This window comes from Fusarium verticillioides, chromosome 9 (genome assembly GCF_000149555.1).
Source record: "Fusarium verticillioides 7600 chromosome 9, whole genome shotgun sequence".
In the NCBI taxonomy this organism is placed as follows: domain Eukaryota; kingdom Fungi; phylum Ascomycota; class Sordariomycetes; order Hypocreales; family Nectriaceae; genus Fusarium; species Fusarium verticillioides.
Window position 1 is genome coordinate 372,329 of NC_031683.1, and position 25,801 is coordinate 398,129.

The window sequence follows — 25,801 nt, forward strand, 5'->3', positions numbered from 1 at the left end:
GCAAGACTGAAGCTACACTTTGCAAAGCTGAGAGAGGTGAGTTTAGGGCTTTGGGCTAGTTGTTGACGTGGTAGATAAGCTTCTGTCAAAATCGGAGCTTGGTGGGCTAGGGAGCTGGCTTCCGCAGTGGAGTATTGTTAGTGTAACGTCAGGTGTCCAAGCTGTGTGAGACATCATATCCATTATCCACCTGCCAGCATCTGAATCAATCTCAAGTCTCGATTTTGGCTGATCGGGCCCAGAAGGTATCATCGCAATGCCTTGATCCGTGTGAGTTAAATGATACATTGTATTTGCTTAAATGATCTATGATTATGCCCAGAGTCAATTTGCTATATCCGTCTATTCTATTCCATTGCCACTTACATAAGATCTGCACATCATCTGCATAATCTTCAACGTTGATGGAAGTCCTGGACGGGACCTTGCATACACACCGAGGCACACAGGCACAAATCCCACTTCACAAGCCCTCACTGGCTGCGCTACCTTTCACTCCACAGAAACAATAGCAGTTGGTCCTGTCTTCAACAACAGCATTCCAACCACAACACCCTGAACCAACAGGATTCTAAACCGGAGTGTCTCTTGCACAATGCCTCTGCAGGAACGTGCTGGAAAGCGGCATCGATCCGCTGCGGGTGTGCCAGCCCTGGCATGAAGGCTTCCGCCTCAGCAACCCAAATCCAGCCTGACAATGCTCTTTGTATACGCATCGGATTTTTCTGCATCATTGTTACAAACCCGAAAGCACAATCTGAATGCGGATATGGAGGACTGATCGGCAGTTTTATAATCCTCTGGGAGCTCTCACCCGCGCGTGTTGCTTCAACACAGGTAACTTACCTTACCTTGCCCGTATACCATTCTTATCTCTCATTTACTTTTAATAAACCGGCTTACGATGAGGCCTTTGTACCTGGTGCTCAGGCACCTACTCTTCTCCAGCCTAACGCGTGCCCAGTTCGGGGTTCAGAATGATAGGTCAGTTCTCGGTATTAACAATGAGTTCTCAGGTGTTTGTTACACATATGTTTCGGTCTACCCAGTCCTTGCCAATCCCGATTATATCACCATCACAAAGCCCTACAGAGGCTCAGTAACAACGCAGTATACTGTCCCACCGCAGGGTGATGAGCCTGGTATTGTTATTGTTGAACAGCCGGGCGGTTCGTCGGCGCCGGAGAATGTAGTCATCCCTGCGACGGATGATCGGTCTTATGTTATTATCATTAGACCGCATTCAGGGCCGGATCCGATATCTGCGCCTATTACGCAGGTTGTCCCCCCGAGAAGTGGGCAGCCGGGACAGATTATTATTGAGACGCCGGAGACGCAGGTTGGTGATGCGACGCCGGGTGTGTTGCAGCCTCTTACACTTGAGCCGAAGGAGGTGACTGGCTATGTGACGGTTCTTCGACCATTGACTGGAACATTGGCGTCGTTGCAACTGATCACGATTTCACCGACTGGGACGAACCGTGGATCGGTTATTATTAATGTCCCGACATCGGCACTCAATGGGGGAAGCCTCCAAGGTCTTACTCTCGAGCCTGCACAGGATGGCGATTATGTCACCGTGATTGAACCAGCGGGCACAGCCTTCAGCGGAACTGTCCCAATTAGATTATTAACAGTACCACCGAGCAATGGAAACCCTGGTACTGTAGTCATCCAAACTCCTATACCAGGAACTCTGGGGCCGTTGGCACTTGAGCCTTTGACCCCTAACACTTTGGGTGCCTTGGGACTCGCTAACCAAACGATCACTCTTCAACCTGCCGATGCGACCGGCTATGTGACCATCATCGAACCTGCCGAAGGAAGCGTTACCCCGACAGCACCTATCCGAACTACCATTCCACCGACTGGTACCAAGCCTGGAACTGTACTCATACAAACACCACTGGGTTGGAATGATGGGGGAGATGGTGCAGCTACACGAGCTCGTCCTCAGGGTTCGGTATCGTATACCACTATTACTCGTGGTGTACCAACGGGTCTTGGTGGCTCAGGAAGCGGTTCAGATGGCGGGTCAAATGGAGGTTCAGGGTCTGGTGATGTTCAGGGTCAACCAGGTCAAGGCGGCGATGACGATTCAGGGCCGCGACAAACCCTTACTATTCCTCCCGAGGGTGGTAACCCCGGCACTGTCCTTGTGTTAACACCTGACGGCCCTAATAACCCACAGACTGGTAACAACGGTGGCGGCGATGATGGTGCCCAGGCTACTGGAGGATCCAGTGGTGGGAATCAAGGTGGTTCAGGCTCATCGAGCGGAGGAAATGACCAGAGTGGAAGCGGGGGAAGCTCTAACAATGGAGGATCTGGAGATGGCACCAACAGCGGCAGTGGCAGCTCCTCTGGACAAGGAGGCAGCTCCAGCAATGGGGGTTCTTCTGGAAACAGTGATGACCCCGTGAAGGGCGGTGTTCAGGGGTCCAGCTCTGGATCAGAAGGCAATAATGATGACGCTGCATCTGGGAACGGGGGATCTTCAGGCTCAAATAACGGCAACGGGTCTGGAAATGGCGGGTCATCAAGCTCTGGTGGATCTGATACCAGCGGAAACAGTGGTTCGGGAGGAACCCAAGGCGGAGCTCAAGGTGGCTCCGACAGTGAGGGTGGTTCTGGAGGTAAGGATGGACCGACGCCAGGAAATACTGAGTCTGAAGGCGGTGGCTCAGAGGGCGGCTCAGATTCTGGCAATGGAAGCTCTGATGGTACTGGGGCGACTTCTGGCGGCAAGGGTTTCAATGGAGAGGACGACGGTGACTCTGAATCCGGAGGAAGCAATTCTGGAGGGGATAGTGGTGCTTCAGGCCAGTCATTTTCGTCACGAAGTGCAAGTGCTTCTCGTCGCTCAAGCACTCGATCACCAATCGTCAGGACATCCCCTTCAACCTACGTCGTCACATCCAGCAGCACTGTCTTCACCATTACCGCTGATATCCTTGGGACCCTCACCGCCGAGCCTCAGAGGACACGTCGATCAACCGCCAGCGGCCGTCTCACAGGTGGAGTCGAAGGGCTAGGTGGCAGTGAAATTGCAGCTACCGAAAGAACGACATTCAGACGCCCTTCAAACAGTCGGCCTACCACATCCGCGGTCGGTACTGCTGGCGACGCTGCTTCTGGAGTTGGGTCTGATTCACCTCAAACTACACAGGCTCCTGGAAGGCCTTCGAGTACTAGACGAGCTGGTGATTCATCAAGCTCCGGTTATACTGGCACTGTTGGTACGCGCGTCCGTCCTGGCGGTAGTGATCTGAGCTCTACACGCAGCAGGACTTCCACTTCAGGGCAAGCCTCTCGACCTTCAGATGGCGAGACCACTATTGTAGATAGTGGCCCTGTCATAACAAATGATCCTGGCTCTGATGCAGAGGAAGCTACGCCATCTGTTGGAAACAACGCCCAAAGCCCATCTACCCGCTCCGCCCAGAGATCAAGTGTCTCTCAATCCACTAGTGCGCAAAGGCCTGTTGCAGAAACTTCTTCGTCAGGTACTCGTCTCACTGCGAGACCTGCTGTCATATCGACTAACGGTGGCAATGCTGAAGCTGGAGGGACATCGCAGGCTTCACAGAGAAGTAGCAGGGCTACTAACGCTGTATCGGGCTTTGTCGAAGGTGACCCTGAAACCATTGCGACAGGGAACAATGGCGGTACAGCTTCGGGAGACAATGAGACGACATCACAGGTATCAGGAGCTTCCAGTGGATCACAGTCAACCAACACTGTTAGCGCCGGCTCTTCTTCAACTGCAGCAAGATCTAGAGCTTCGGCCACCTCGCGCGAGGGTTCGTCTGCCTCTGATGCAGCTCGAGGCTCCAGCGCGGGTACATCAACAGCATCGCAGGGCGCGGGCCAGAGCTCAAGCCCCTCCATAACAAGCGACGAGTTCAATTATGATACTCTTATTGGCACTCAGAGTGTTCCGGAGTCGGAGCGCGTGAAACAGCCCGGTGACACGTCGACTCGCTCAGCGACAAGCAGTGGTGCTGGATTGACAGGCCAGCCAGCTGCAGGAGTTGGAGGCTCAACAACTGCTGAGTCAAACTCACAAAGCACTGGTGTTTATGTTGATGATGACCCAACGACATCTAGTGGAGAGTCGCTCGCTGGAGGACCTGTAGCTGGTGCTACGTCTGGAAGTGCGGGTGAGAGCTCTGTGAGCGACGACTCTGATGCTGAGACCTCCGCTTCTGGAGAGCCTAACTCGGAGACGGCATCCGATGATGCTCGCGAAACAGGAGACGCGACTGGTACAGCTCAGCCCGAGGATGGCGAGATTAGCTTAATCTCACCTCAGGTGCCAGTTCCTACCGATCCATTGCCAGAGTCTGAATCGAGCAGTCAGTTGCTCACTGGTGGAGTCGAAGGCATACCCGGCATTAGTGACTCGTCGTTTGAGTCTCCTGAGCTGCCACTGCCTACCGCTGTATCAACTGGCCCCCTTCCTGACTCTGGCACTAGAGCTTCTACAGAGCCAACGCAGAGTGGCTCGACAGATGACGATGGCGCCAGCAATACAGAAGAAGCAGATGCTGAGACTTCTGAGACAGACGTTGAGGCAGAAAGCGAGACACCTGGCCCTGATGCTACTTCTGATGGCCCGTCAGCTACTGGAGATGGTGATGATACTATCTCAGCTGCGACAACAGTCACCATATTCAGTGGCGGTCCTGCTTCGGTCACAAGAACTGTATACATCCCACCTACAGCGTCTGGAGAAGCCGGAACTCTCATCATCGAGACACCTACTGTTGTCCCTGAAGCCAGTCAGACGGGTGATGATAGCGCAGGGGAGACTGACGATTCTACTGAGACAGGTGCTCCAACTGAAGCAGAAGAGGAAGCTATCTCGCCGGCGACTACAGTCACTATCTTCAGTGGAGGTCCCGCGGCAGTCACGAGAACTACTTACATCCCACCAACAGCTTCTGGCGAGGCCGGAACTCTTGTTATTGTGACTCCCACCGGGGGATTGGATGCTGAAACAAGCGGCGATGGCGATGTTAGTTCCGAGACTGGGCCTGCCACTGATGCAGAAGAGATTACAGCCGGGACAACCATCACTATCTACAGTGGCGGCTCAGGGTCTGCAACTCGAACTATTTATATCCCTCCCACCGTTTCGGGCGAAGCTGGCACACTCATCGTGGAGGCACCCACGTCTGGTCTGGGCGGTGATGACTCTAGCATCACTGGCATCGGTGCCAGTGGCCCAACTGCAATCGTCACCCCTGAAGGCCCAGGCAATGTCACTATCTATAGTGGCGGACCTGTCTCTTCAACAACAACTCGCTTCATTCCCCCTACCACATCAGGAGAGCCCGGTACTGTGGTCGTTGAGACACCAACAGCTGGTCCGCAGGCTACAGGTATCGGAAATATTACGATCGTCACAGGTGGTCCTGTTACGGTTACTCAGACTCGGTATATCCCTGCCACGGCGACTGATGAGTCTGGAACTATCGTCATCGAAACACCTACTTCCCAAGTTGACGAGGATGGTGGTGCAGGAAACACAACTTTATATAGTGCGGTATCTGCTACTGGTACTCGCACCATCTACATTCCACCCACAGTATCTGGTGAGCCAGGAACTGTCATCATTGAGACCCCTGCTGTGAGAGCAGTGACTGTCTACACAGATGGTCCTGCATCAACCACCCGAACGCTCACTATTCCGGGCACTGCCTCAGATGACCCTGATACAATTCTCATCGAGACTCCTACTTCGGGCTCAGGCTCAGGTCCTGCTAACGTCACTGTTTATACTGGTGTCTCTGCCACTGTCGCAACTACTCGTTTCGTTCCTGGCACAGCTTCAGATGAACCAGGAACATTCATTGTTGAAACACCAATTGGAAGTCCAACCTACGTGACAGTCTACAGTGGTGGCACAGGTACAGCTGTTACGACGATCTATTTGACACCGAGTGCATCTGGTGGCTCAACTACTATGATCTTCCAGACTCCCACCCAAGGATCCGAGGAGTCTGCCACAGATGATGGTGAAGCGTCTGAGACTGGAACCATCACAGAAGCTCGAAGCACATCGGCGACCCGTGGGAACGTGACTATCTACACCCAAGCTCCCGGAACAGCGGGCGGGACATTCTACTTCCCACCTGATGACCCAGAAGAGTCGGGCACTATCATCATCGAGACACTTCCTGGTGATACTGAAGAGACTGGCACTGAGTCTATTGAAGGTTCTGTCGCCCCGACTGCTGGTAGTCGGGTCAATACCACAATCTTCAGCGGCGGCTCAGTAACTGCGCCTAGAACATTATACATATCAGCAACAGTTTCTGGGGAACCGGACACCGTTCTTGTTGAAACACCAACCACTGGCCTAGGAGCAGAGGCGTCAGAGTCAGCGACTGGCCAGCGATACACAACCATCTTTGGTGGAGGGTCTGGAACAACCACGAGGACTATCATTATTCCTGCAACTGTATCTGGTGAGCTGGATACTATTCTCATCGAGACGCCCACTGGCGGTGCTCCTGAAGTCACAATCACTAGAGGGGGACCCTTCTCAGTCGCCACGACTGTAACGATCCCTGGTGTGCCTGGCGAACCTGACACCGTTTTCGTCGAGATTCCAACTGAATATGGTGATGCTGAGCCTTCAGAGAGTGGTAGTGGCCCAGGCGAAGTGACTTCGACGCGCGGCGGACCAGTCACAGCTGCAACGACGATTACAATTCCTGGCCAATCAGGCCAGCCAGATACGGTTATTATTGAAACGCCGACTCGTGCGGCTGAGGTCACAATCACGAGGGGAGGACCTGTTTCTGTCGCCACGACTGCAACAATCCCTGGAGCGACTGGTGAGCCAGATACGGTTCTTGTGGAAATACCAATCGAGTCTGCCGATCTATCGGTGAGTGGAAAAGGTACGGGTGAAATAACTTCCACTCGTGGCGGACCAGTCACGGCCGCAACGACGATCACCATCCCAGGTATATCAGGCCAGCCAGATACGATTATTGTTGAAACACCTACAACCGCCTCTGATAGCGAGGAATCTACGGCGAAAGGAGATGGTCCAGCTGAAGTGACATCTACTCGAGGAGGACCGGTAACAGCTGTAACTACTATCACTATTCCTGGTGAATCAGGGCAGCCAGACACCGTTATCGTTGAAACGCCTACAAGATCTTCAGATGATGAAACGTCAGAAACTGGAAGCAGCCCAGGAGAGGTAACTTCAACAAGAGGAGGACCTGTAACAGAGGCGACTACCATCACCATCCCTGGTGCGCCGGGTGAGCCAGACACGGTCATCGTTGAGACTCCAACGAGGTCAAATGAACCTCCTATAACTGGTGGTGTTCAAGCAATCACTTCAACAAGAGGTGGGCCCGTGACAGCAGCAACTACGATAACCATCCCCGGTGAGTCAGGTGAGCCTGACACAGTGATCATCGAGACACCTCAATCGTCTGACGAGGTTGAGCCATCTGCAACTGAAGATACTCAAGATGAAGTTACCATTACTCGGGGCGGACCTGTAACTGCAGCCACGACAGTGACTATTCCTGGAGTTTCTGGTGGTCCAGACACCGTGTTTGTTGAAATACCCACTCAATCTTCTGGAGAGCCTGCAAGAACTGCTGTTCAGGAGGTCACAATTACTCGGGGTGGTCCTGTGACAGCCCCTATCACAGTTACCATCCCTGGAGCATCCGGCGGTCCTGATACTGTTTACATTGAGGTACCCACAGAGTCTGTTGGGACCGGAGCTGTTCAGCAGACTACTATCACACGAGGTGGCCCTGTAACAGCTGCCGCAACGTACACAATTCTTGGGGCGGCGGGAGAGCCAGATACTGTGTATATCGAAACGCCTACTGAGTCCGCTGGTGGGGGTAGTGAAATACCGGTAACTGGAGCCGTTCAAGAAGTCACTATTACGAGAGGCGGTCCGGTCACAGTGGCAACCACAGCCACAATCCCTGGTGTTTCTGGGGGACCAGACACAGTCTATATCGAGATACCCACGGAATCTGCACGTCGAAGTACGGACTCGCCAGTGACAGGAGCTGTTCAGGAAGTTACTATCACGCGTGGAAGTCCCGTCACAGCGGCAACGACGATTACTATTCCCGGAGCTTCTGGCGAGCCAGATACCGTTCTGGTTGAAGTTCCGATTGAGTCTGCTGAACGGTCTTCAGAAACAAGCTCTGTACGCGAAGTCACTATTACAAGAGGTGGTCCAGTTACAGCAGCGACAACACTCACGATTCCTGGTGAGTCCGGGGGACCAGATACTGTGCTGGTCGAAATCCCAACCAGTTCATCCAATGAAGGCGGTTCTACCCAAGGAGAAGTTACAAGTACTCGTGGCGGTCCTGTTACAGCCGCTACAACCATCACTATACCCGGTATATCAGGCGGGCCAGATACCGTCATCATCGAAACCCCCACCGAGTCTGCCATTGAGCCATCAGAGACTGATGACCGTCAAGAGGTCACCATTACCCAAGGTGGCCCTGTCACATCCGCGACGACGATCACTATCCCAGGCTTATCGGGAGAACCAGACACTGTTATCGTTGAGATACCTACCGGTGCTTCTGAGACTCCCAACAATGCTCCCGCCAACGTCACTGTCTACAGTGGCGGCCCTGTCTCAGCTACTCGTACCATCTATCTTCCACCCATCGCATCTAGCGAGGCTGGCACTATTCTTATCGAGACACCAGATGGCTCTAGTCCGACAGAAACTGCTCGTGGACCTGGAAATGTTACCATATACACTGGTGTCGCCGGTACAGCTACAAGAACCGTCTTCATACCTGCTACAGTTTCAGGAGCACCAGGTACAGTACTCATCGAAACGCCAACAGGTTCTGTGGAGACCATGGGAAGTATTGTTGCAAAAGCGACAGGGCCTATTACTACCTCTGAGGGCAGACCCAACACTACTATCTTCAGTGGTGGATCTGATTCATCAACAAGGACGGTTTACTACCCACCAGGCTCTGATGACCCCGATGGCCTTAGAACCGTAGTCATTGAGACGCCGACATCAGGACCGGAAGATGAGACGACAACCAGTGAGGGTTCTGCAAACACAGCTTTCCCAGTAGGCAGACAAAACGTCACTCTCTACAGCGGTGGCCCAGGTTCTGTTGTAACGACAATTTACTATCCACCTGCGTCAAGCGATCTCGATGAGCCCGGTACGGTAGTGATCCAAACCCCAACAGCTGGCCCTGTGGAAGAGTCAACTTCTGCAAGTGAGGCTGTCACGCCAATCCAGAATATTACTCGCATCGTGGGAGGACCTGCTTCTGTCACAACGACAATTTACATCCCTCCCACTGCCTCTGGTGAACCTGGAGTGGTCATTATTGAGACGCCTACAGCCAGTCCCGAGGAGGGAGAGACATCTTCAGCATCAACCACTGAAACAGCCAGTGATGTGGAAGCCACTGGTATTCCCAATGTCACTCGCTACGTTGGCGGTCCCGCTTCCATCACAACAACATACACAATACCCCCTGCCTCGTCTGGAGACCCAGGAACAGTGGTCATCCAGACACCTTCTGCCAGTCTTGACGAGAGCGCTTCAGCAGCTGAAATTCCAAACGTCACTCGATACATCGGTGGTCCAGCTTCAGTCACCACGACATATACTCTCCCTCCAGGCTCACCTGGAGAGCCAGGTACTGTTGTTATTCAAACCCCGACCGCCAGTCCTCAAGAAATCGCTACGTCTTCCCCACCAGCTGAAATCCCAAATGTCACTCGTTACGTCGGCGGGCCAGCGTCAGTTACTACGACCTACACTCTGCCTCCAGCTTCATCTGGGGAGCCGGGTACAGTGGTCATCCAAACTCCAAGCTCTACTCCAGAGGAGACTTCATCCTCAGCCGTAAGCACAACACGGCCGCCAACAGTTGCACAGAACACAACCATCTTCGACGGCGGAACAGGCTCAACCACAAGAACCATCTATATCCCCCCTACCTCAGAAGGCGAACCAGGAACAGTACTCATCGAGACACCAACTGCTAGCCCCGCAGCTTCAACCACTCCTGTCACTGGCGCACCAGCGGGCATTCCAACAACTTCCACGCCAATCGTTGCTGGTACCAACGTCACTATCTTCAGAGCTGCTCCTCCCACAGCCACAGCTGAACGGACTTTGTACGATCCACCGACGGCGGCTGGGGAGCCTGGTACTGTCATTATCGAGACAATGGTTGTGTCTTCAACTTCTGGCTCAACTGCGCCGTTGAGTATGGAGGCTCCTGCTATCACAACTTTAAGTGGTTCTTCAACCAGTTCTGCTGCGATCGCTTCACCCTCTTCTACATCAAGTAGCGCGGCGGCAGCAGCAAGTTCATCCAGCAATGCTGCAGCGGCCGCTGCCTCAAGTTCTTCTAGTGCAGCAGCAGCGGCGGCTTCGAGTTCTTCTTCTGTTGCAGCAGCTGCCAGTTCCTCCAGTAGTGCTGCTGCTGCCGCCGCGGCCAGTTCCTCCAGAGCAGCAGCATCAAGCTCATCAAGTGCCGCCGCCACTGCATCTTCATCATCAAGCGCAGCTCCAGCACCAGTCACCACAAGCTCAACCAGCGCTGCACTGCCAGTAATCACCACATCCAGCAGCTCAGCTATCCCCGTAGTCGCCACCTCCTCCAGCAGTACCTCCAGCACAAGCATGATGCCCCAGCTCGCATTCGGCCCAACGTTCGACTGCGATGGCTTCGGCTACACCGTCCAAAGCCTCCTCGCCAACACCCTCACGCGCGTCAATCTCGTCACCGGTCAACGTACAGATATCAAAACCGGCGTTGGTCCAGGCGGCCCTATCAACGGCATTGGCTTCAATAGGCTCGATAACTACATCTACGGCTTCTCCCAACTGCCGCTTCTTAATGGCCTTGCTTGTGCCGTCCTGGGATGTAAACAATCAAAGCTAATCCGTATTGCTAAGGATGGGCGATCGGAGAGTCTTGATCTTGTGATTGGTTCGAATGCTATTAGTATGGGCGATGTAGATGATCAAGGAAGGTTCTGGGTATCAGAAGGTGGAGGGCGATGGTGGTGCATTGACTTGAGACCAACTAGCAGCACTTTCGGCAAACTTCTGAACTCCGGCACGTCTGCCACCAATCTCCTTTCTGGAGTGGGCGACTGGGCATACGTCCCCGGCGGAGGAAACTATCTCTACGCTTTACAGGCATCCGTCATCGAGAACGGCCTCCTCAGAACAAACATCGTCCGCTGGTCTTTGACCACACAAAAGTGGGAGAACTACCAAGCCTACCCAGGCATCCTCAACACAGCGCTCAACCTCGTCTGGGGTGCCGCCATGGCAGCGCCAGGTGGAACGCTCTTCGCTCAGGAATCTGTCCTCGGACAAACGTGGAAGTTCACACTCGGATTCGGAGCTCCGGACCCGACACCGGTACCAGGCGGTGCTATTCTCAATTTGCTAGGATCGGATGGAGCCAGGTGTGCGAATGCTGCAGTTTCATGATTCGAAGGCGGCAAGATTGTAATAACGCCGCGGGTTGGACGCATGTACTGCTATTTTTCCTTTGTACTAGTCAAGCGGACTGCTTCTTTTTCTTCTATGTACTAGTTAATTAGCGATCACTACATGATCGACTATTTCTTTTTCTCCGAATCATGTCGCCTTTGCAGGTGCAGATGCAAGCGTAGTAGAGCATACACAGCCCTGTCCCCCAATGCTAGTCACAGGAGGCGCGTTGCAGGTAGCTTCGGTAGTCCAAGAAGCGTACGTAGATGTAGGCTCCTCAGAAACAACATCAGCTCTCACAAGAACAGGAATGATCTGACCGGTCGCAAGACGGAAAGGTCGATGGTTGAGAGCCTGAAGAAGCTTGGTGATCTCACCAGAGTGGCTGCTAATGCTGATCCAGACGGCATTGTCACTTGTGAAGATATCATCGAGAACTTCCTTGCTTCGCGCCAATTGGTGTTCATCTGTCTCACCCTCCTTCCCAGTCCAAAGCTTATCCTTGTCAGAGAAACCCTTCTCGAACTTGATCTTCTTAGCGAGAGTCTTGATGAAGCTCTTGCTTCGACGGTGATCGCATGTTCGGATGCTGATGCCCTCGCGGAGAAGCTCCTTCACCATCGGGACGAAAGGCTTATCCTTGGGGAATTTGAGGCTCTGGAAAGTCTCCACGGCGGTCTCGACGCAGCGGGCCAGAGGAGACGTGTAGTACGAGTCGAAGTATGGCATGCCCTCGTTCTCAAAGCGGGTCTTGTAGTAGGCGTTTGCCTTGTGAGCTTGGGCTTCACCTGCGGGTGTGAGGAGAGCATCCTCCCATGTAGCTGTTCCGTTGCCAGACTGAAGACCCCAGTAGCACTGCAATTGTCAGTTCGTGTATTGAGAGTCTTGACTGGGGCGACTTACGTTCCAGGCGGGTGTACCGTAAAAGGACTCAGCGGCGTTATGCCAGCCCTCACCATGACGTCCCATGACAAGAACCTTGTAGCGTGTCTTGTCGCGGCTGGCATTGCGGTTCAGGTGCTTGACGTACTGCTCGAAGCGCTCCCACTGAGTCTTGTAGCCCTTTCGGGGGTTCTTGGGATCAGTGGGATAAGTGCGGTTCAAAAGACCAAAGTTCCATTGGGCCTAAACTTATCAGCATCGATTAATCCAGTGGGACGAGATGAGGTCTTACGTAGTCGAAGCCAGTGGGGTTCGTAGCCAGATCATCTTGCAGAAAGAACCCTTCAACAGAAGTATACTTGATCTCCTTATTCTTAGCGAAATGCCAATCCGCAAGAGCACACGGTGCCAGGGCCAAAAGCGCAGAGACGGTAGTGAACTTCATGATGCTCGCAGGTCAATTGTCACCAATGAAGCCCATATTCGACCCGGGCAAAGCAAGCATCTTTATACCTCACGACATCGGACACTTGACCGATTTGACATGTTCAATCAGGGTATCATCGCGCGATTACCCCAAGCTCAAGAAGCTGCAGAGATGCATCTATTCCCGTCCGGGGAATCTTGGCCCGAGCAGGTCCACGATTAAGGCAAAGATCGGAGCCAATGGATCGGGAACGTGCCGAGCAAAGTGGAGTCTTTTGACGTGAAGAGATGAAATGAGACCTGGGTTCTCGGTCACAGAATGAGATAGTCTACAAGACTAGATGAAAGAAATGGAGTGAGTTGACAGAGAATTGAAAGAGTCAGTGATAAGAGAGTCACGATGGTGTTTTTGTCAAAAACGTGGTGTTGCTAGCGTGGCTGTTGTTTGCATTGCATTGCATGTGACAGGGGCACTCCAAGACCCTTAAAAGGAACAAACAACCCTCTCGTATTCAATCCTTCACTCATTCAATAATCATTCCTGCTTGCGTATGCATTTCACGGTAATAACATGGGTCAAAGAACACGCATTTAATTTATTCGTATTTATAGACTGTTACCTAAGCTTCGTTCACCTTCGTTAAATTGGCAACGTATAAACGGACCAATCAGATCGCTCGTAAAACTGTTAGGCCCAACCAACGCTCACCCATTAACTTCCAGACTCTCAAGTTACGTAGAACCATCACCTTACTGAGAGCTCCTTAATCTTAAAAAAAAAAGCATTCTTCATCACCGCTTCTTCTTTTTGGTCTTTCGTTCTTTAAACTTGGACTTGTCAACATCACTCACTCACATCGCTATTGCTGGATTTTTGTCGTATCTTTTCTCGCCACTATGACTTCAACTGACCCCACTAACCCCTCGATTGACGATGAGCTTCATCTTGAGGGTGAGCCTGCTCCTGAGCTCTACGAGGGGCGCATTTGGGTCGACGGCTGCTTTGACTTTTTCCACCACGGTATTTACTCTCCCTGCCTCATCGCGATCAATCATACTGACGACATCAGGCCACGCCGGCGCTATCGTGCAGGCCCGCCAATTAGGCAATGAGCTCTACGCTGGCGTTCACTCAGACGAGGCCATCCTCGCCAACAAGGGCCCTACAGTCATGAACCTCGCAGAACGGTAACACAAGCTCACTCCCACCTGTCACGCGACACACTTACTAATATTTCCAGACTCGCTGCTACTGACGCTTGTCGCTGGGTCACCCGTTCAGTCGCCCACGCTCCCTACGTCACTTCTCTCCCCTACATCTCCCACTACGGCTGCAAATACGTCGTGCACGGCGACGACATCACCTCGGACAGCGATGGTAACGACTGCTACCGATTCGTCAAGGAGGCCGGTCGCTTCAAGGTGGTTAAGCGCTCACCTGGAATTTCGACCACCGACCTCGTCGGTCGCATGCTTCTCTGTACAAAGACGCACTTCATCAAGTCGCTCGAGAAGAAACTCGCCGGTGAAGAGGGTCACGGCACACCGGAGGAGCGCATCGCTGAGGGCCAGCAGATGCTGGAGCGCATGAAGCTGTATGCGACAGACGCTTCCGGCAAAGCACCCGGCGCAGAGGTGTTCTTCTGGAAGGCATCGCAGGTCGCCAAGGCGGAGGAGGGTGAGGAGGAAAGGGGCAGTTTCCGCCAGCTTATTGAGGGACCCGGACCTAAACCCGGCCAGCGCGTTGTGTACGTCGATGGAGGTTATGATCTTTTTTCCAGCGGACACATCGAATTCCTGCGCCAAGTCCTCCTCGAGGAAGAGAAGCTCGCTCGTGAGCAGGGTTGGTATTCCGAGCAAAATGTGAACGAGCGTCTTGGCAAGGGTGAGGATTATCCCCCCGCGTACGTCGTAGTAGGCGTGCACGAGGACGAGGTCATCAATCAATGGAAGGGAATCAACTACCCCATCATGAACACCTTTGAGCGCGGTCTCTGCGTTCTCCAATGCAAGGTAAACTCCCCCAAATACTACCCCAGCCCTGAAAACCACTAACCTCTTTGAACCACAGTACATCAACGCCGTCATCTTCGGCGCACCCTTCTCTCCCACAAAGACGTACCTCGACACCCTACCGCGCGGCACCCCAGACGCCGTGTACCACGGCCCAACCTCCTTCATGCCCCTGACATACGACCCGTACACGGCACCCAAGGCGATGGGGATCTACCGCGAGATCGGCGCGCACACGTTTGCGCACGTCAACGCTGGCGAGATCGTGCAGCGCATCATGAAGTCGAGGGACATGTACGAGGCGCGCCAGCGGGCAAAGGGCGAGAAGGCGAGTGTTGAGGCGGCAGCGCGGGAGAGGGAGATTCTGGAGGAGGAGCAGCGCAGGAAGGAGGCTGAAAGGGCGTAGGGCGTGGTTTGATGGTGTGAAAGAGATACAAGGTCCGGTAATGTGCGGTAGAACAAAGGTCCTTTCAACAGGGAATCCTAAGAGACGGACGGGATAAAAAAGTATAGTATAGAGTAATCATGATACCTAACCTTTAAAATGACGAGTTTCTGCAAGTCTACTGTGATGATACCCTTATTATCGTATCTTTTCACACTAACATCTCGATACAATGACACGAATTCCACGCCACGAAACACGGACCGATCATCGATAAGAGAGACATAATGTGACCTCAGCAAAACTCATCATTATCCCTTCCAATTGGGGGGATGACCTCACAGCACCGAGGGGCGGTAACAATGGCAATTGACGGCTAGCCACGGTGCCATACACAATTCCGCCCTGCCAAGAAAACCTCCATCAAGGTCTTGTCTGTCAGAATTGACAAGCAGGGATTTTACAGCACATGACTATCTACTGCATAAACCTCTGATATGATGAAGGATACGTGACGCTGGTTCAATTGGATGGATGGTTGCTGTTTGTTATCTTTGTTGATAGGTAATTTGTTTAAGCCGCGCGCCCTGGCAGTGGAGTACTTGAGTATTTTGACAGTTCCGCACTGAGAAGAGAAGAGCCGATGGGGCCGGGTATTTTTTTGGTGGAAATATGCAGTTCGTGTAAGCGATCTCGATAAGCACCGAGATTCTAGAGAAGTCAGTCATGTGCTCTTTATTCCCTGAATTCCGGCTTTACCATTTGATCAAGAATACCAATTCAAAGCGAATCATCCAGTTCTTCATCGTAGGCGTTAAACACACTCGAACTATAATGCTTCGTTATCTTCCAGAAGCCATCATCAGTGGAACCCTCTTCCAAACTGACGGCTCCCCCTCCACCACCTTTCAAAAAGGCTGTGTGGAGCATACCTCACCACCTACCAAACCCAGTCTAGCTCTGTCCTCTATCGATATCGCAGTGGGCAGAAAAAAAAGAAACAGCAAAAAAAAAAACACCATCGCCGGAGCCGAGCCACCGCGCGGGCAGAGGCGGTCTATCCGGGCCCGCGAGCGGCGGGAAGTTATTTCTGCCCCAGCTCGTGACTCTCCCGAACGACACAAAGGTGGAGACCGGATAGCGGAGGGAGGAAACAGTCATACACGGGGTAGTTAGGTAGGTAGTCTGGCGTTTCCGTGCTTGCGTATATAAAGTTTTATCTCTGCTCTCTCTCTTTCTTTGTTCTCTCTGTATACTTTGTGACTCCGACCTCGCTCTCTTCCTTGACCTTCGCTCAGAAAACAACATTCACTCCAACTTCAATCTTCAACTTACACTCGCAATCATGGCTCCCTCCGCCGTAGAGACCCAGGACGTCAACCTCACAGCCGCAGCAATCCACAAGAAAGATCTCGCCCAGCCCACCGTCAACGGCACCCCCCAGGTCCAGGCTCCCCTCGACGCTTCAAAGCTCACCTACACATACACACAATCCCCCCGCTCCGTCCCCGATGAAGCAACCGCCCACTCCGGCGACGAGACCATCGCCACTGACCACATGGTCCTCGCCTCATGGAAGGTCTCTACCGGCTGGTCCGCCCCCGAGCTCAAGCCCTACGGACCCCTGAGCCTCATGCCCACTGCCTCCGTCCTGCACTACGCTACAGAGTGCTTCGAGGGTCTCAAGGTCTTCCGCGGTTATGATGGCAAGCTCCGTGTTTTCCGCCCTGATCGCAACGCTGCGCGTCTTCGCATGTCGGCGAGCCGCATCTCGCTTCCTGTCTTTGAGCCCGAGGAGGTAGAGAAGCTCATCATCGCTCTTCTATCCGTCGACGGCACAAAGTGGCTTCCCGCCGATCGCGCCGGCAGCTTCCTTTACATCCGCCCAACCATCATCGGCACTGCTCCTCAGCTCGGTGTCTCTGCCCCCAAGGAAGCCCTCCTCTACATCATCGTGACATACATGCCCCGCATGGACGCTCCCCCCGGCGGAATGCGGCTTCACACGTCCCCGGACGACATGGTGCGCGCCTGGGTCGGTGGCTTCGGGTACGCCAAGGTCGGCGCCAACTACGGCCCTTCTCTGCTCGCCACGGCTGATGCGCGAACCCGTGGTTTCCACCAGATTCTCTGGCTGTACGGTGCTCAGGGCGAGTGCACCGAGGCTGGAGCCAGTAACTTCTTTGTTGTCTGGAAGCGAAAGGACGGCAAGAAGGAGATCATCACTGCTCCTCTTGATGATAAGCTTATCCTTGATGGTGTCACCCGCCGAAGCTGTCTTGAGCTGGCTCGCCAGCGTCTGGGAGATGAGTACGAGATTACTGAGCGAAAGTACACCATCGCTGAGGTCATTGAGGCCGATGCTGAGGGTCGTCTGATTGAGTCTTTCGCTGCTGGTACAGCTGTAAGTTTACCAATTGATTCCATGTCGAGAACCCTGCTAACAAAAGGAGTACTTCATCTGCCCCGTCTCCCAGATCCACCACCGTGGACAGGACATCAACATCCCCATGGGTGCTGAGGGTGAGGCCGGCGAGGTCACTAGCAAGATCAAGGGCTGGCTGGGCGACATCATGTACGGTCGCACAGAGCACCCCTGGGGCGTTGTCATCCCCGAGAAGAAGCAGTAAACTGCCGATTTAAAAAAACATTTCGGAGAGGTGCATCAAAAGTTGTTTCATGGTACGGCGTTGGCGGTGTTTGCTGATACACAAAAGAGACCAGGTTGGTCATGGGCGCATGCATTGACAAAGATGGAAATGACAGGTGCAGATAGTTAATGAGATACGAAATAGACGACCAGTTGAAAGTCAGCTCTGCTACTGTACATGTACATGACGAATCGGACATGAGACTGCTGACGCCAAAAATAACCACACATTGCTTCTAGTACATCACTCGATCAATCGTCGAAGAGATCCTGCATCATCTTCAAAGTCTCGTTCTGGATCTCAGCCTTGAACTCCTGGATATATGCGTCAGTATTATTTCGTCGATTATAGCACGCCAACATACTTTGTCAACCTCGTCCAACAATCGACACTTTTCCTCCGCGATGGCCTCCGCCTGTTTCTTCAAGTCCTCGGCAAATTTTAAAAGCTCCTCGTCGACACCATTCGGGTCACCTTGGTCGGTGAGCTCTTTCTTCAGTTCCTTCCAAGCCTGTTCCTCGGTCGCACAGCACTCATCCTATTCGACACTGAGACGAAGAACCTCTTCTCTCGCGGCAGCGATTTCTTCCTGGAGCTTCTTCAGATGAACCGCGATATTTGCTCGAGGGTGGTCTTCACGGTCATTGTGATGACAAAGCGTGGCCGATAGCGGGTAGGCAATGTTGGCGTACAGCTGTTTGGATTGCGACAAGGTCTCGCCGGCTTTCTCTGCGAAGCTGGCTGTCTTGGCCTGCACATCCGTGTGCGCTTCTACGAGGTGCTCGATCGCAGAGCTGTGGAGGGACATGCCCATGCGAGCATACGATTCTGTGTATGTGTATCGTCAGAAATGAAGCCCAGCGCCTTGCATCGTGAACTAACCTCGAAGCTGTGAAGCCTGATCATTACTCTCTGGTGCAGGAACAACCTTGCTACCGCGCTTTGAAGTCTCCAAGGATTTCCCAAGAGAGGCGTGAACCTGCTGGTAGATGTTCTGGTAGGGAATTGGCCTGATGGAGGAACTTGTCGCTGGAGTATCGTCGTCACGCAGGCGATCTCGCAGGGTCGAAGGCCAAGCATCTTCCTCTAGACTCGAGGTGGAATTCAGGAGATAATGAGATGCGGATGCCATAATTGCATCAAGGATTCGAAGATAAGTGCGCTTTCACGAAGGAGAAAATATCTGCAGTGGAGATGCGACAGTCTGTGTGCGGTTGCAATGTGGTCGAGCAGGTGTTGACGTAGATAAGGGAGGAACCTGTCGCTTGCCTGCACTGCACCTTCAACATTCACCAACCACATCCGCATTGTGCAGAACCTGCAAATCCCAATATCAGTCTTTCAGTTTTTTATTCATAATCATATTGATCATTGATATGCTTGCTTGTGCCCCAAAAATGCCCCTTCCTTTGTGGTATCAATTCCATCGCCAAATTACCCTACGGCTCTGTCATGCATTTTGTGCCCTCCTCCAACGCCATATCGCGATCAACAAACTTCCTCCTGACTCGCTGGAAATAACTCAATTCCATTGCTTTTCTTTTCGTGCTCGTATCTTTCCCTAAGAATTGATATTCTCATCAATCGCGGCGACAATATCCTCCCACGAAATCATAGCTCCATTTCCAACATCACCACAAGCCAGATTCTTCGATATCGGCCTCAACACCTCAAACCAACCATTCTCCCCTCCCCACTCCTCCTCCAAAACTCGCAGCTGTCTCGCAGTGATGGGATGATTCCACATACACGTGTTCATCGCAGGCGCGACAAGAATCTTCTTCTTAACCCCATCCACAGTGCCCGTAACGTCCCAAGCTCGAACCACAGACGTCAAGAGATTATCGCACAAGCCGTTGACAATCTTCGCCATAGTGTTCGCGCTTAACGGTGAAATAACCAGAACATCCGCCCAGCGTCGAAGCTCAATGTGTAAAATCGGCGCATTGCGCTTCCACGGCTGTGCCCACTCATGCGCATCTGTGTAAACAGCATCGACATTCGGAAGGCGAGAGACTTGATCAACAGTGGGCTGTTCAAGGCTTTGACCAGAGAGGAATTCCGACGCTGACCGAGTGAGGATGAGACGGATGGATATGTTGGGTTGTATTTTGAGACCATTTATAATCTGAACGAGCTTGATTGTCGCGACGGAACCAGAGGCTGCGAGGAGGATATGGCGCTTGCCATCGCCTCGGGCCTGTTCGAGAGCTTCGGTTGAGTTGCGCATGTGGTGGTGGTCGTGATGGGCGTCGTGCCCGTGTTGAATTTTGTGAAGCATTCCTCAAGTAGCAAGAAAATAACAAACCTTGATATAAGGTGTCAAAATAAACTTAGCAAAAACTATCCTAAACTTAGTAAAAGTATTCTAAGCTTAGCAAAGATATCATAAACTTACACTAAGTTGACCTAATAAATCTTTTTGTCAATCAAGGGTCAAGGCCCTGAATCTTCTCTCCTCCGCTAGGCGTTGGATTGAGTGATGCAGATGCGTTTGTCAGCGGTCTTGGCGAGAGTTGGTAGCGTTTGATGCAGTTGGGTGGAGTGATGTCAACTTTATGACCTCAACTTTGAATATGAGTTGTGTGAGTAATAAATATAATTGGTAAATAAATTGACTGGCTGTTTCATTGAGAATCAATGGCTGTGAGGAATTTTCAGAAGTGAAGGCAGACGAAAGCTTTATCTAGTTGACCCCGCCATCAGCCCCGCGTCATATGATGAACTCTGAAGATATCACGAGCCGAATCGCAAGAGCTGAAAGCGTCTTTGCAGTGCCGACTGAACCTAAGAATGGACTGATTATAATAGCGTGTTTACAGAATGTTCTGGCCAACGTTGGGCATTGGTTAAGGTAGAGTGTTTGTAATTGACAGTCCTGTATTCTACAGCGGGTGAAGGTGCCTAGGGTCACCTGCAGGCAATAACGGAAGCAATCGACATGACACCGTCGGACCCTACCGAAAGAGAGGGACGTTTGATTGACAGGTGAGAACAAAACGCATCAGATTGTGGTCTCAGAATAATTGTCATTCTAACATCACCGTGGGCAAACATGACATTGTTGATAAGCCGCAATCGCCTCGCCGCTGATTGGTCCTTTCGCCACTGATATCCGGGGATCGGCATCGGAACATCCTTGACATCACTAATCCCATCCAAAACTTCCGCCATCTCCAAACACTCCAAATCCACTGCGCATCTCCATTCTCTCACCACCACATCCTCCCTCACAGCCTTCACAATGTTTGCGCGAACAGTAGCTTCAGTACGTCATATCCCCTCTAACCACTGCCATTCATAACTAATTCTTCTAGTCCCTGCGACAAGCCTCCCGGCCTGTCGCCGTCCGCTCAACAGCTCCTCTCTTCCGCACACCAATCTCCCTCCTCACACCCTTCCAAGCCCGTCTGCTCTCCGACCAAACCCGCTCCGCGATCGACAAGGCCGTGTCCTCCGCGCCCGTCGTTCTCTTCATGAAGGGAACCCCCGAGACACCGCAGTGCGGCTTTTCGCGCGCCGCCATCCAGATCCTCGGCCTGCAGGGCGTCAACCCCGATAAGTTCGCCGCCTTCAACGTTCTCGAAGATCCTGAGCTGCGTGAGGGTATCAAGGAGTACTCCGACTGGCCTACGATTCCTCAGCTCTACGTCGCGAAGGAGTTTATTGGTGGAACGGATATTCTGGTCTCGATGCATCAGAACGGTGATCTGGCGAAGCTGTTTGATGAGAAGAAGGTTATTCTTGAGGGGGAGCCTGAGCAGAAGGAATAGAGAGGCGATTGCGATCGGTCGAGTGTATAACATGGTGTAATAGTGAAGAGATACCTCTGTATGACAGATACGAATGTACAGAAAAAGAACGGAATAGACTGGTGTGGTCATTTGCATCTCGTCCTCTGGTGCTGTGAAGAATCGGGGTTTTGTTGGTATGTCGCTGGCGGCATTGCCGTACATACTATTGCTGCCAATCGCTGCAGCTACTCTGACTAGAATGGCAATTTGAAGTGCGCGCCTGTTCATTCTCTACGAGCAGAATACGATGAAGAGCTGCGAAGGGTCACAATGCCAAAGCAGTCCGAAATAGCAGCCATGGCCTCTCAGTTTTCCCATCACGAATGACGGAAACGGGTTCATTGCAATGAGTTTGGGGGTACTGTCGTCTCTTCTCGATCGGAGAAACACGCCACTTCTTCACTTCTTACCTGGTTGCCGGAGCAGTTCGTCAACGGAGTCACATTATAAGGCGTCCCACCGCTCAGTGCATTGCGCTTTTATCCGTCTCAGTTTATCCCTAGGTCTATATTCCGAAATCAATGGTCTATGTCTATAAAGTCTATATCTTCCAGTTCATATCCGCCAAATCTCAGCTCATACCACAATGCCCTGGGATCTCTCCCAGCGTCTCTGCCAAGCGTCCAATAGCACAGTTCGCGAATGTCCCTTACACTGCGGCACAAAGGCAACCTCAATCACTGCACTTCGCCCCATCTCAGCATAATCACGCTTCATAGCACAAGCTATCTGTTCAAATCTAGCCATCACCTTTCGAAACTCCTGATTATCATTTCTGGGTATACGTTCTTGAAAAAGCACCCCTGGGGCTTCGAGCGAGATGAGCAGCCAGTCAAAGTCATGCCGCCAATTCAGGAGCCGAAACACAAGCTCTCGGGGGAATAAGAAGATCTCTTCGCCGTGCGCGAGGCGGAAATTGAGTCCCGGGAGGATATCGTAGCTGAATATGAGGTCAACGCTGGGCTTGGGTTCTGGTGATAGGGATCTTGGGATTTCGGATGGTGGGCTGGACGGCATTTGTTCAGATTCGATGGACTCCCGTACCCCCATGGGTCTGGATTGATTGTCATTGCGGTTCGCTTGCTGGGACTGCTGAGTGGAATTATTTGAGTTCAAAGATGAAGGGGGAGGTGCATTGGGATCTCTGTCGCGACATTCATTTGTTTCCAGCCCCGTCTGAGTGCCCGTTGAAGTAGTATGCGCCGCCGATGGATTGCTCCCACGCTCTCCATGATCAACTCCCATATTTGGTCGTGGATTGGGCCCCGTATGCCTAAGATTATCTTGTAAATCTTGCATTTGACTTACACGTCGGGGCTGCGCGTCAGGAATTAGATGTCCCGATTCATCAATACCCTAAGTTATCTGAAGTTAGTAACGCATCCCCTCGAGTGGTGTCATCACACTCACATATCCAGCCAACTCGTCCGGACTATAATTTATGCGATAAGGGGCCGCACGTCTGTTATGCATGATTTTGTCCTGTCTCGAAGTTTGGCTTGACTGAGGACTCTCTGAAGAAGAGGAAGAATCACCGTCTTCATTGGCTGCTGCTCTGAAGACGGTTAGTACTTTTGTCATGCACATCTAAACTAGAGAACCAACACTGCATTGTATGGGCCCTCGTGATCTGGAGGAGATGGTGTAGGGCTCTCGCTGCCAAGAACATTGCTGGGATTCCTCGGACGCCGGCCGTTGTTGGCTGCAGTCATCATTCGTGGACGTGTTGAGCGCAACCTCTTCCCGTTATCTTTCAGATTGCATCGAAGGAAGAACCAAACGATGTTGGTGTATATCCTATATTACATTGTTAGAGAGAACCCAAGTGACGAGGGAGACAAGTTACTCGTATTGATCTCTGGGGTACCGAAGAGATCCGTCATCGCTCGTACTGGGCCAGTACAAGGAACCATTCTCACAAACACAGATGTATTCATGTGCCATCTCAATCAGCCCCTTTTGGTGGACTATATCATTTCTATCGATCAGATCCTTACCCGATATCCTAAGTCTGGTCATGAATTGGGAGCGGAATTGCTCGAGACCTGCTTGGTAGGCAGTTGCTCCCTTCTGGCGACTTCTTTGCCTCAAATCCCGACGTATATCAACCAAATTACTGATTGAACCGGATGTAGCAAATATAGCCATGTATTGGCCAAGGGAACAGCCGCAAGCCAACTCCATGGCTAGTAGTGGCGACTTGAGAAGCAGATAGTTGCTGGAGTGAAAAGCAGGCACAAGCCATTTGCTAAGCAGCACACATATTTATTATTGTCTGGGTAATCAACAAAAAAACAGGTTTTCGATTGCTTTCTCTCCCGTTCTCTCTATCTTGGCCGTCTCGTCATAGGAGGCCTGCATGGCGGTGATTCTGCCTAGCAGGCCTTCTCAGCGTGAAGCCCCTTGCATAAAGTGTTCTATGTTTAGTTGAATAGCATTGAATTGTTCTATCTTTTGAAACAACTACAGAATCTGTGCCGCACGCAAGTGTAAATTTCTCGGAGTCGCCGTATGTGCAGATAGTGTATGTCGTGTCGAAACGCGGTCGACCTTATTCTGACGCGGTGACTGCGCGTCAAGACTTGATCTTGAGTCTCGTCTTTCTTCCAAAGTCTCTATTGGATAACGAGACTATTGGGTTTTGCATATGTATATTACTAGGGGTTAAACTTGCTGCTGCGCCCTTTTTCATGCCGCCATCAATGGGGTAGGGCTGCAAGTGCTTAACTCAATAAGAACTACAGTGCAATTCGGGATGGAACTTCGATCTGAAGCGACAAAATAGCTTGAGTATGCTCTCTTTCGATCACTGCAATGCTGTGTGGCTGCCTGGACTTTTTGACCATGATCTGATAAGTGCTGTTGGTTCACCCATGCTACGTGCGAGGCATCCAATCACGAGGTCAACATCAGCACTGCTTCGCCTCACAAGGCATTCTCACAACCATTTCGTCACTGCATGACTCTTGTTCTCTCTAAGATATGGCATATAATTTGAGAAAAAAAGTAAGGGCTTGCTGGAGACTTACTGGACTATTTGGAGAGTGTTTTTTGAGATAACGAAAAGCGAGACTCACCAAGGAATTATTAGCCCTTTCGATAGCCGTCATGTCGGTGGCACAAAGCAGCTCGAACTTTTCTACAATTAAAAAACGATCTGGCTCTTTTGCACTTAGCAGATAAGGCTGCTCCGAAAATTTTCCTCACAGTGTGTAACATCTTCTGCTCTCAAGAACGCCCCTCCGATATTGTGGATTTTGGCGATGGCTTCGAGGTTAAAAAGAATCACTGTAACAGTTTTTAGCCCTTGGAGATCGCGGCCACCGTCCATCATGAACGCGCTCGTAGTTTCAGCTTTAACGCCAATGGGTTCATGTACAGAGAAATTGCCGAAAGGGGCAGGGTGCTTATGGGCGACTACCGTTGACAATCTATTCTACGTGTAGGGCAGCCTTGACTTTCTTGCTTCCTTAGCAAGCTCGTCCCAAATGTAATCATCGGGATCCATCCGACATTAGTAGCAGATCTATCATTATAGGAGTCAGTGAGATTGCGCTTAGTACTTACTGGAAACCATGGCTTCGTATGTCAAATGTTCGATAAGCAATAAGAATCAGGGCTCAGCGTACGAAAGAGAACTGACTAGTCTGTCGAAAGCAGGAACCTAGGATGGCATAAAAGGGTAAGTAGGCATATTTACAGGACCTCAAGGATGTTCGCGCCTTACACTTATCACCTTGTTGCTCGTGACTCGAGAAAATGAGGAGATTGACACTCCAGCCAGCCATATTCCCAACGCAAAGCGTGGCGAACAGAAAGACCCGAGATGCTGACTTTTGAACACACACATAAAAGTAATAATATTTCCCACCATTCGAGAATGCGAACTGGTGTAGCCACGTTTTATCGCAACAAATATGGCTATGCTAGGCTTCAGTTCGTAGAGTGACCACAGCCTGAGGCGGATAAATGACATGACAGCGAGAGATTGCTTGCTCACCAAACTACGAGATTGAGTTACCATCTTATATGATCTATCACATACTATCTTGAAGGGATAGTTGAAATATATATCTTCAAGTTGAAGGAAACGCAGTAGCTTTCCTGAGCATATGTGACTGCCATGCGAAATGGCATG

At 51.7% G+C, this 25,801-nt stretch overlaps 8 protein-coding genes across 12 annotated transcripts; 4 read left to right on the top strand and 4 right to left on the bottom strand.

The window, feature by feature from the left end:
- Positions 1-977: 977 nt before the first annotated feature.
- Positions 978-11,509, top strand: FVEG_11092 (hypothetical protein; the record flags this gene model as incomplete). The annotated part of the gene is made up of 2 exons (XM_018900255.1): positions 978-984; positions 1,050-11,509. 2 exons carry the CDS (start codon positions 978-980, stop codon positions 11,507-11,509), a joined length of 10,467 nt encoding a protein of 3,488 aa, XP_018758505.1.
- A 16-nt stretch (positions 11,510-11,525) lies between these two features.
- FVEG_11094 (hypothetical protein) lies at positions 11,526-13,172 on the bottom strand. The gene is made up of 3 exons (XM_018900256.1): positions 12,687-13,172; positions 12,416-12,637; positions 11,526-12,367 (listed from the first exon to the last, which is right to left on the bottom strand). The coding sequence occupies exons 1-3, from the start codon at positions 12,837-12,839 to the stop codon at positions 11,660-11,662; spliced, it is 1,083 nt and encodes a 360-aa protein (XP_018758506.1). The 5' UTR covers positions 12,840-13,172; the 3' UTR covers positions 11,526-11,659.
- Positions 13,173-13,353: 181 nt separating this feature from the next.
- Positions 13,354-15,397, top strand: FVEG_11095 (ethanolamine-phosphate cytidylyltransferase). Its single transcript, XM_018900257.1, has 4 exons — positions 13,354-13,841; positions 13,891-14,008; positions 14,062-14,833; positions 14,892-15,397. Exons 1-4 carry the CDS (start codon positions 13,718-13,720, stop codon positions 15,237-15,239), a joined length of 1,362 nt encoding a protein of 453 aa, XP_018758507.1. The 5' UTR covers positions 13,354-13,717; the 3' UTR covers positions 15,240-15,397.
- A 605-nt stretch (positions 15,398-16,002) lies between these two features.
- Positions 16,003-18,109, top strand: FVEG_11096 (branched-chain amino acid aminotransferase). The gene is made up of 2 exons (XM_018900258.1): positions 16,003-17,622; positions 17,672-18,109. The coding sequence occupies exons 1-2, from the start codon at positions 16,564-16,566 to the stop codon at positions 17,846-17,848; spliced, it is 1,236 nt and encodes a 411-aa protein (XP_018758508.1). The 5' UTR covers positions 16,003-16,563; the 3' UTR covers positions 17,849-18,109.
- Positions 18,110-18,120: 11 nt separating this feature from the next.
- FVEG_11097 (hypothetical protein) lies at positions 18,121-19,001 on the bottom strand (the record flags this gene model as incomplete). The annotated part of the gene is made up of 4 exons (XM_018900259.1): positions 18,121-18,183; positions 18,234-18,380; positions 18,432-18,697; positions 18,752-19,001. 4 exons carry the CDS (start codon positions 18,999-19,001, stop codon positions 18,121-18,123), a joined length of 726 nt encoding a protein of 241 aa, XP_018758509.1.
- Positions 19,002-19,430: 429 nt separating this feature from the next.
- Positions 19,431-20,150, bottom strand: FVEG_11098 (phosphopantothenoylcysteine decarboxylase; the record flags this gene model as incomplete). Its single annotated transcript, XM_018900260.1, has 1 exon — positions 19,431-20,150. One exon carries the CDS (start codon positions 20,148-20,150, stop codon positions 19,431-19,433), a length of 720 nt encoding a protein of 239 aa, XP_018758510.1.
- Positions 20,151-20,762: 612 nt separating this feature from the next.
- Positions 20,763-24,144, top strand: FVEG_11099 (monothiol glutaredoxin). Of its 4 annotated transcripts, none has more exons than XM_018900263.1 (3): positions 20,863-21,137; positions 21,187-23,715; positions 23,799-24,144. In XM_018900263.1, exons 1-2 carry the CDS (start codon positions 21,114-21,116, stop codon positions 21,640-21,642), a joined length of 480 nt encoding a protein of 159 aa, XP_018758513.1. In that variant the 5' UTR covers positions 20,863-21,113; the 3' UTR covers positions 21,643-23,715; positions 23,799-24,144. The 4 variants fall into 4 exon arrangements, with proteins under 4 accessions (XP_018758511.1, XP_018758513.1, XP_018758512.1 ...); XM_018900262.1 differs by having other exon boundaries at positions 21,187-23,998; positions 24,046-24,125; XM_018900264.1 differs by lacking the exon at positions 23,799-24,144 and having other exon boundaries at positions 21,187-23,033; positions 23,082-23,124.
- Positions 22,083-23,895, bottom strand: FVEG_11100 (hypothetical protein). 2 transcript variants are annotated; one of them, XM_018900265.1, is made up of 4 exons: positions 23,510-23,895; positions 23,269-23,460; positions 23,074-23,218; positions 22,083-23,019 (listed from the first exon to the last, which is right to left on the bottom strand). In XM_018900265.1, the coding sequence occupies exons 1-4, from the start codon at positions 23,845-23,847 to the stop codon at positions 22,240-22,242; spliced, it is 1,455 nt and encodes a 484-aa protein (XP_018758515.1). In that variant the 5' UTR covers positions 23,848-23,895; the 3' UTR covers positions 22,083-22,239. The 2 variants fall into 2 exon arrangements, with proteins under 2 accessions (XP_018758515.1, XP_018758516.1); XM_018900266.1 differs by having other exon boundaries at positions 23,269-23,895.
- Positions 24,145-25,801: the final 1,657 nt, after the last annotated feature.

Coding starts and splice junctions, on each gene's coding strand:
- FVEG_11096 (XM_018900258.1), top strand. CDS start 16,564: ATGGCTCCCTCCGCCGTAGAGACCCAGGACGTCAACCTCACAGCCGCA. Junction 17,623..17,671: donor CTTTCGCTGCTGGTACAGCT/GTAAGTTTACCA, acceptor TAACAAAAGGAG/TACTTCATCTGCCCCGTCTC.
- FVEG_11099 (XM_018900261.1), top strand. CDS start 21,114: ATGTTTGCGCGAACAGTAGCTTCA. Junction 21,138..21,186: donor TTGCGCGAACAGTAGCTTCA/GTACGTCATATC, acceptor TAATTCTTCTAG/TCCCTGCGACAAGCCTCCCG.
- FVEG_11100 (XM_018900265.1), bottom strand. CDS start 23,847: ATGGAGTTGGCTTGCGGCTGTTCCCTTGGCCAATACATGGCTATATTT. Junction 23,461..23,509: donor TACCCCAGAGATCAATACGA/GTAACTTGTCTC, acceptor AATGTAATATAG/GATATACACCAACATCGTTT. Junction 23,020..23,073: donor CGGACGAGTTGGCTGGATAT/GTGAGTGTGATG, acceptor CAGATAACTTAG/GGTATTGATGAATCGGGACA.
- FVEG_11095 (XM_018900257.1), top strand. CDS start 13,718: ATGACTTCAACTGACCCCACTAACCCCTCGATTGACGATGAGCTTCAT. Junction 13,842..13,890: donor CTTTGACTTTTTCCACCACG/GTATTTACTCTC, acceptor TGACGACATCAG/GCCACGCCGGCGCTATCGTG. Junction 14,009..14,061: donor GTCATGAACCTCGCAGAACG/GTAACACAAGCT, acceptor TAATATTTCCAG/ACTCGCTGCTACTGACGCTT.
- FVEG_11094 (XM_018900256.1), bottom strand. CDS start 12,839: ATGAAGTTCACTACCGTCTCTGCGCTTTTGGCCCTGGCACCGTGTGCT. Junction 12,638..12,686: donor ACCCCACTGGCTTCGACTAC/GTAAGACCTCAT, acceptor TGATAAGTTTAG/GCCCAATGGAACTTTGGTCT. Junction 12,368..12,415: donor ACGGTACACCCGCCTGGAAC/GTAAGTCGCCCC, acceptor TGACAATTGCAG/TGCTACTGGGGTCTTCAGTC.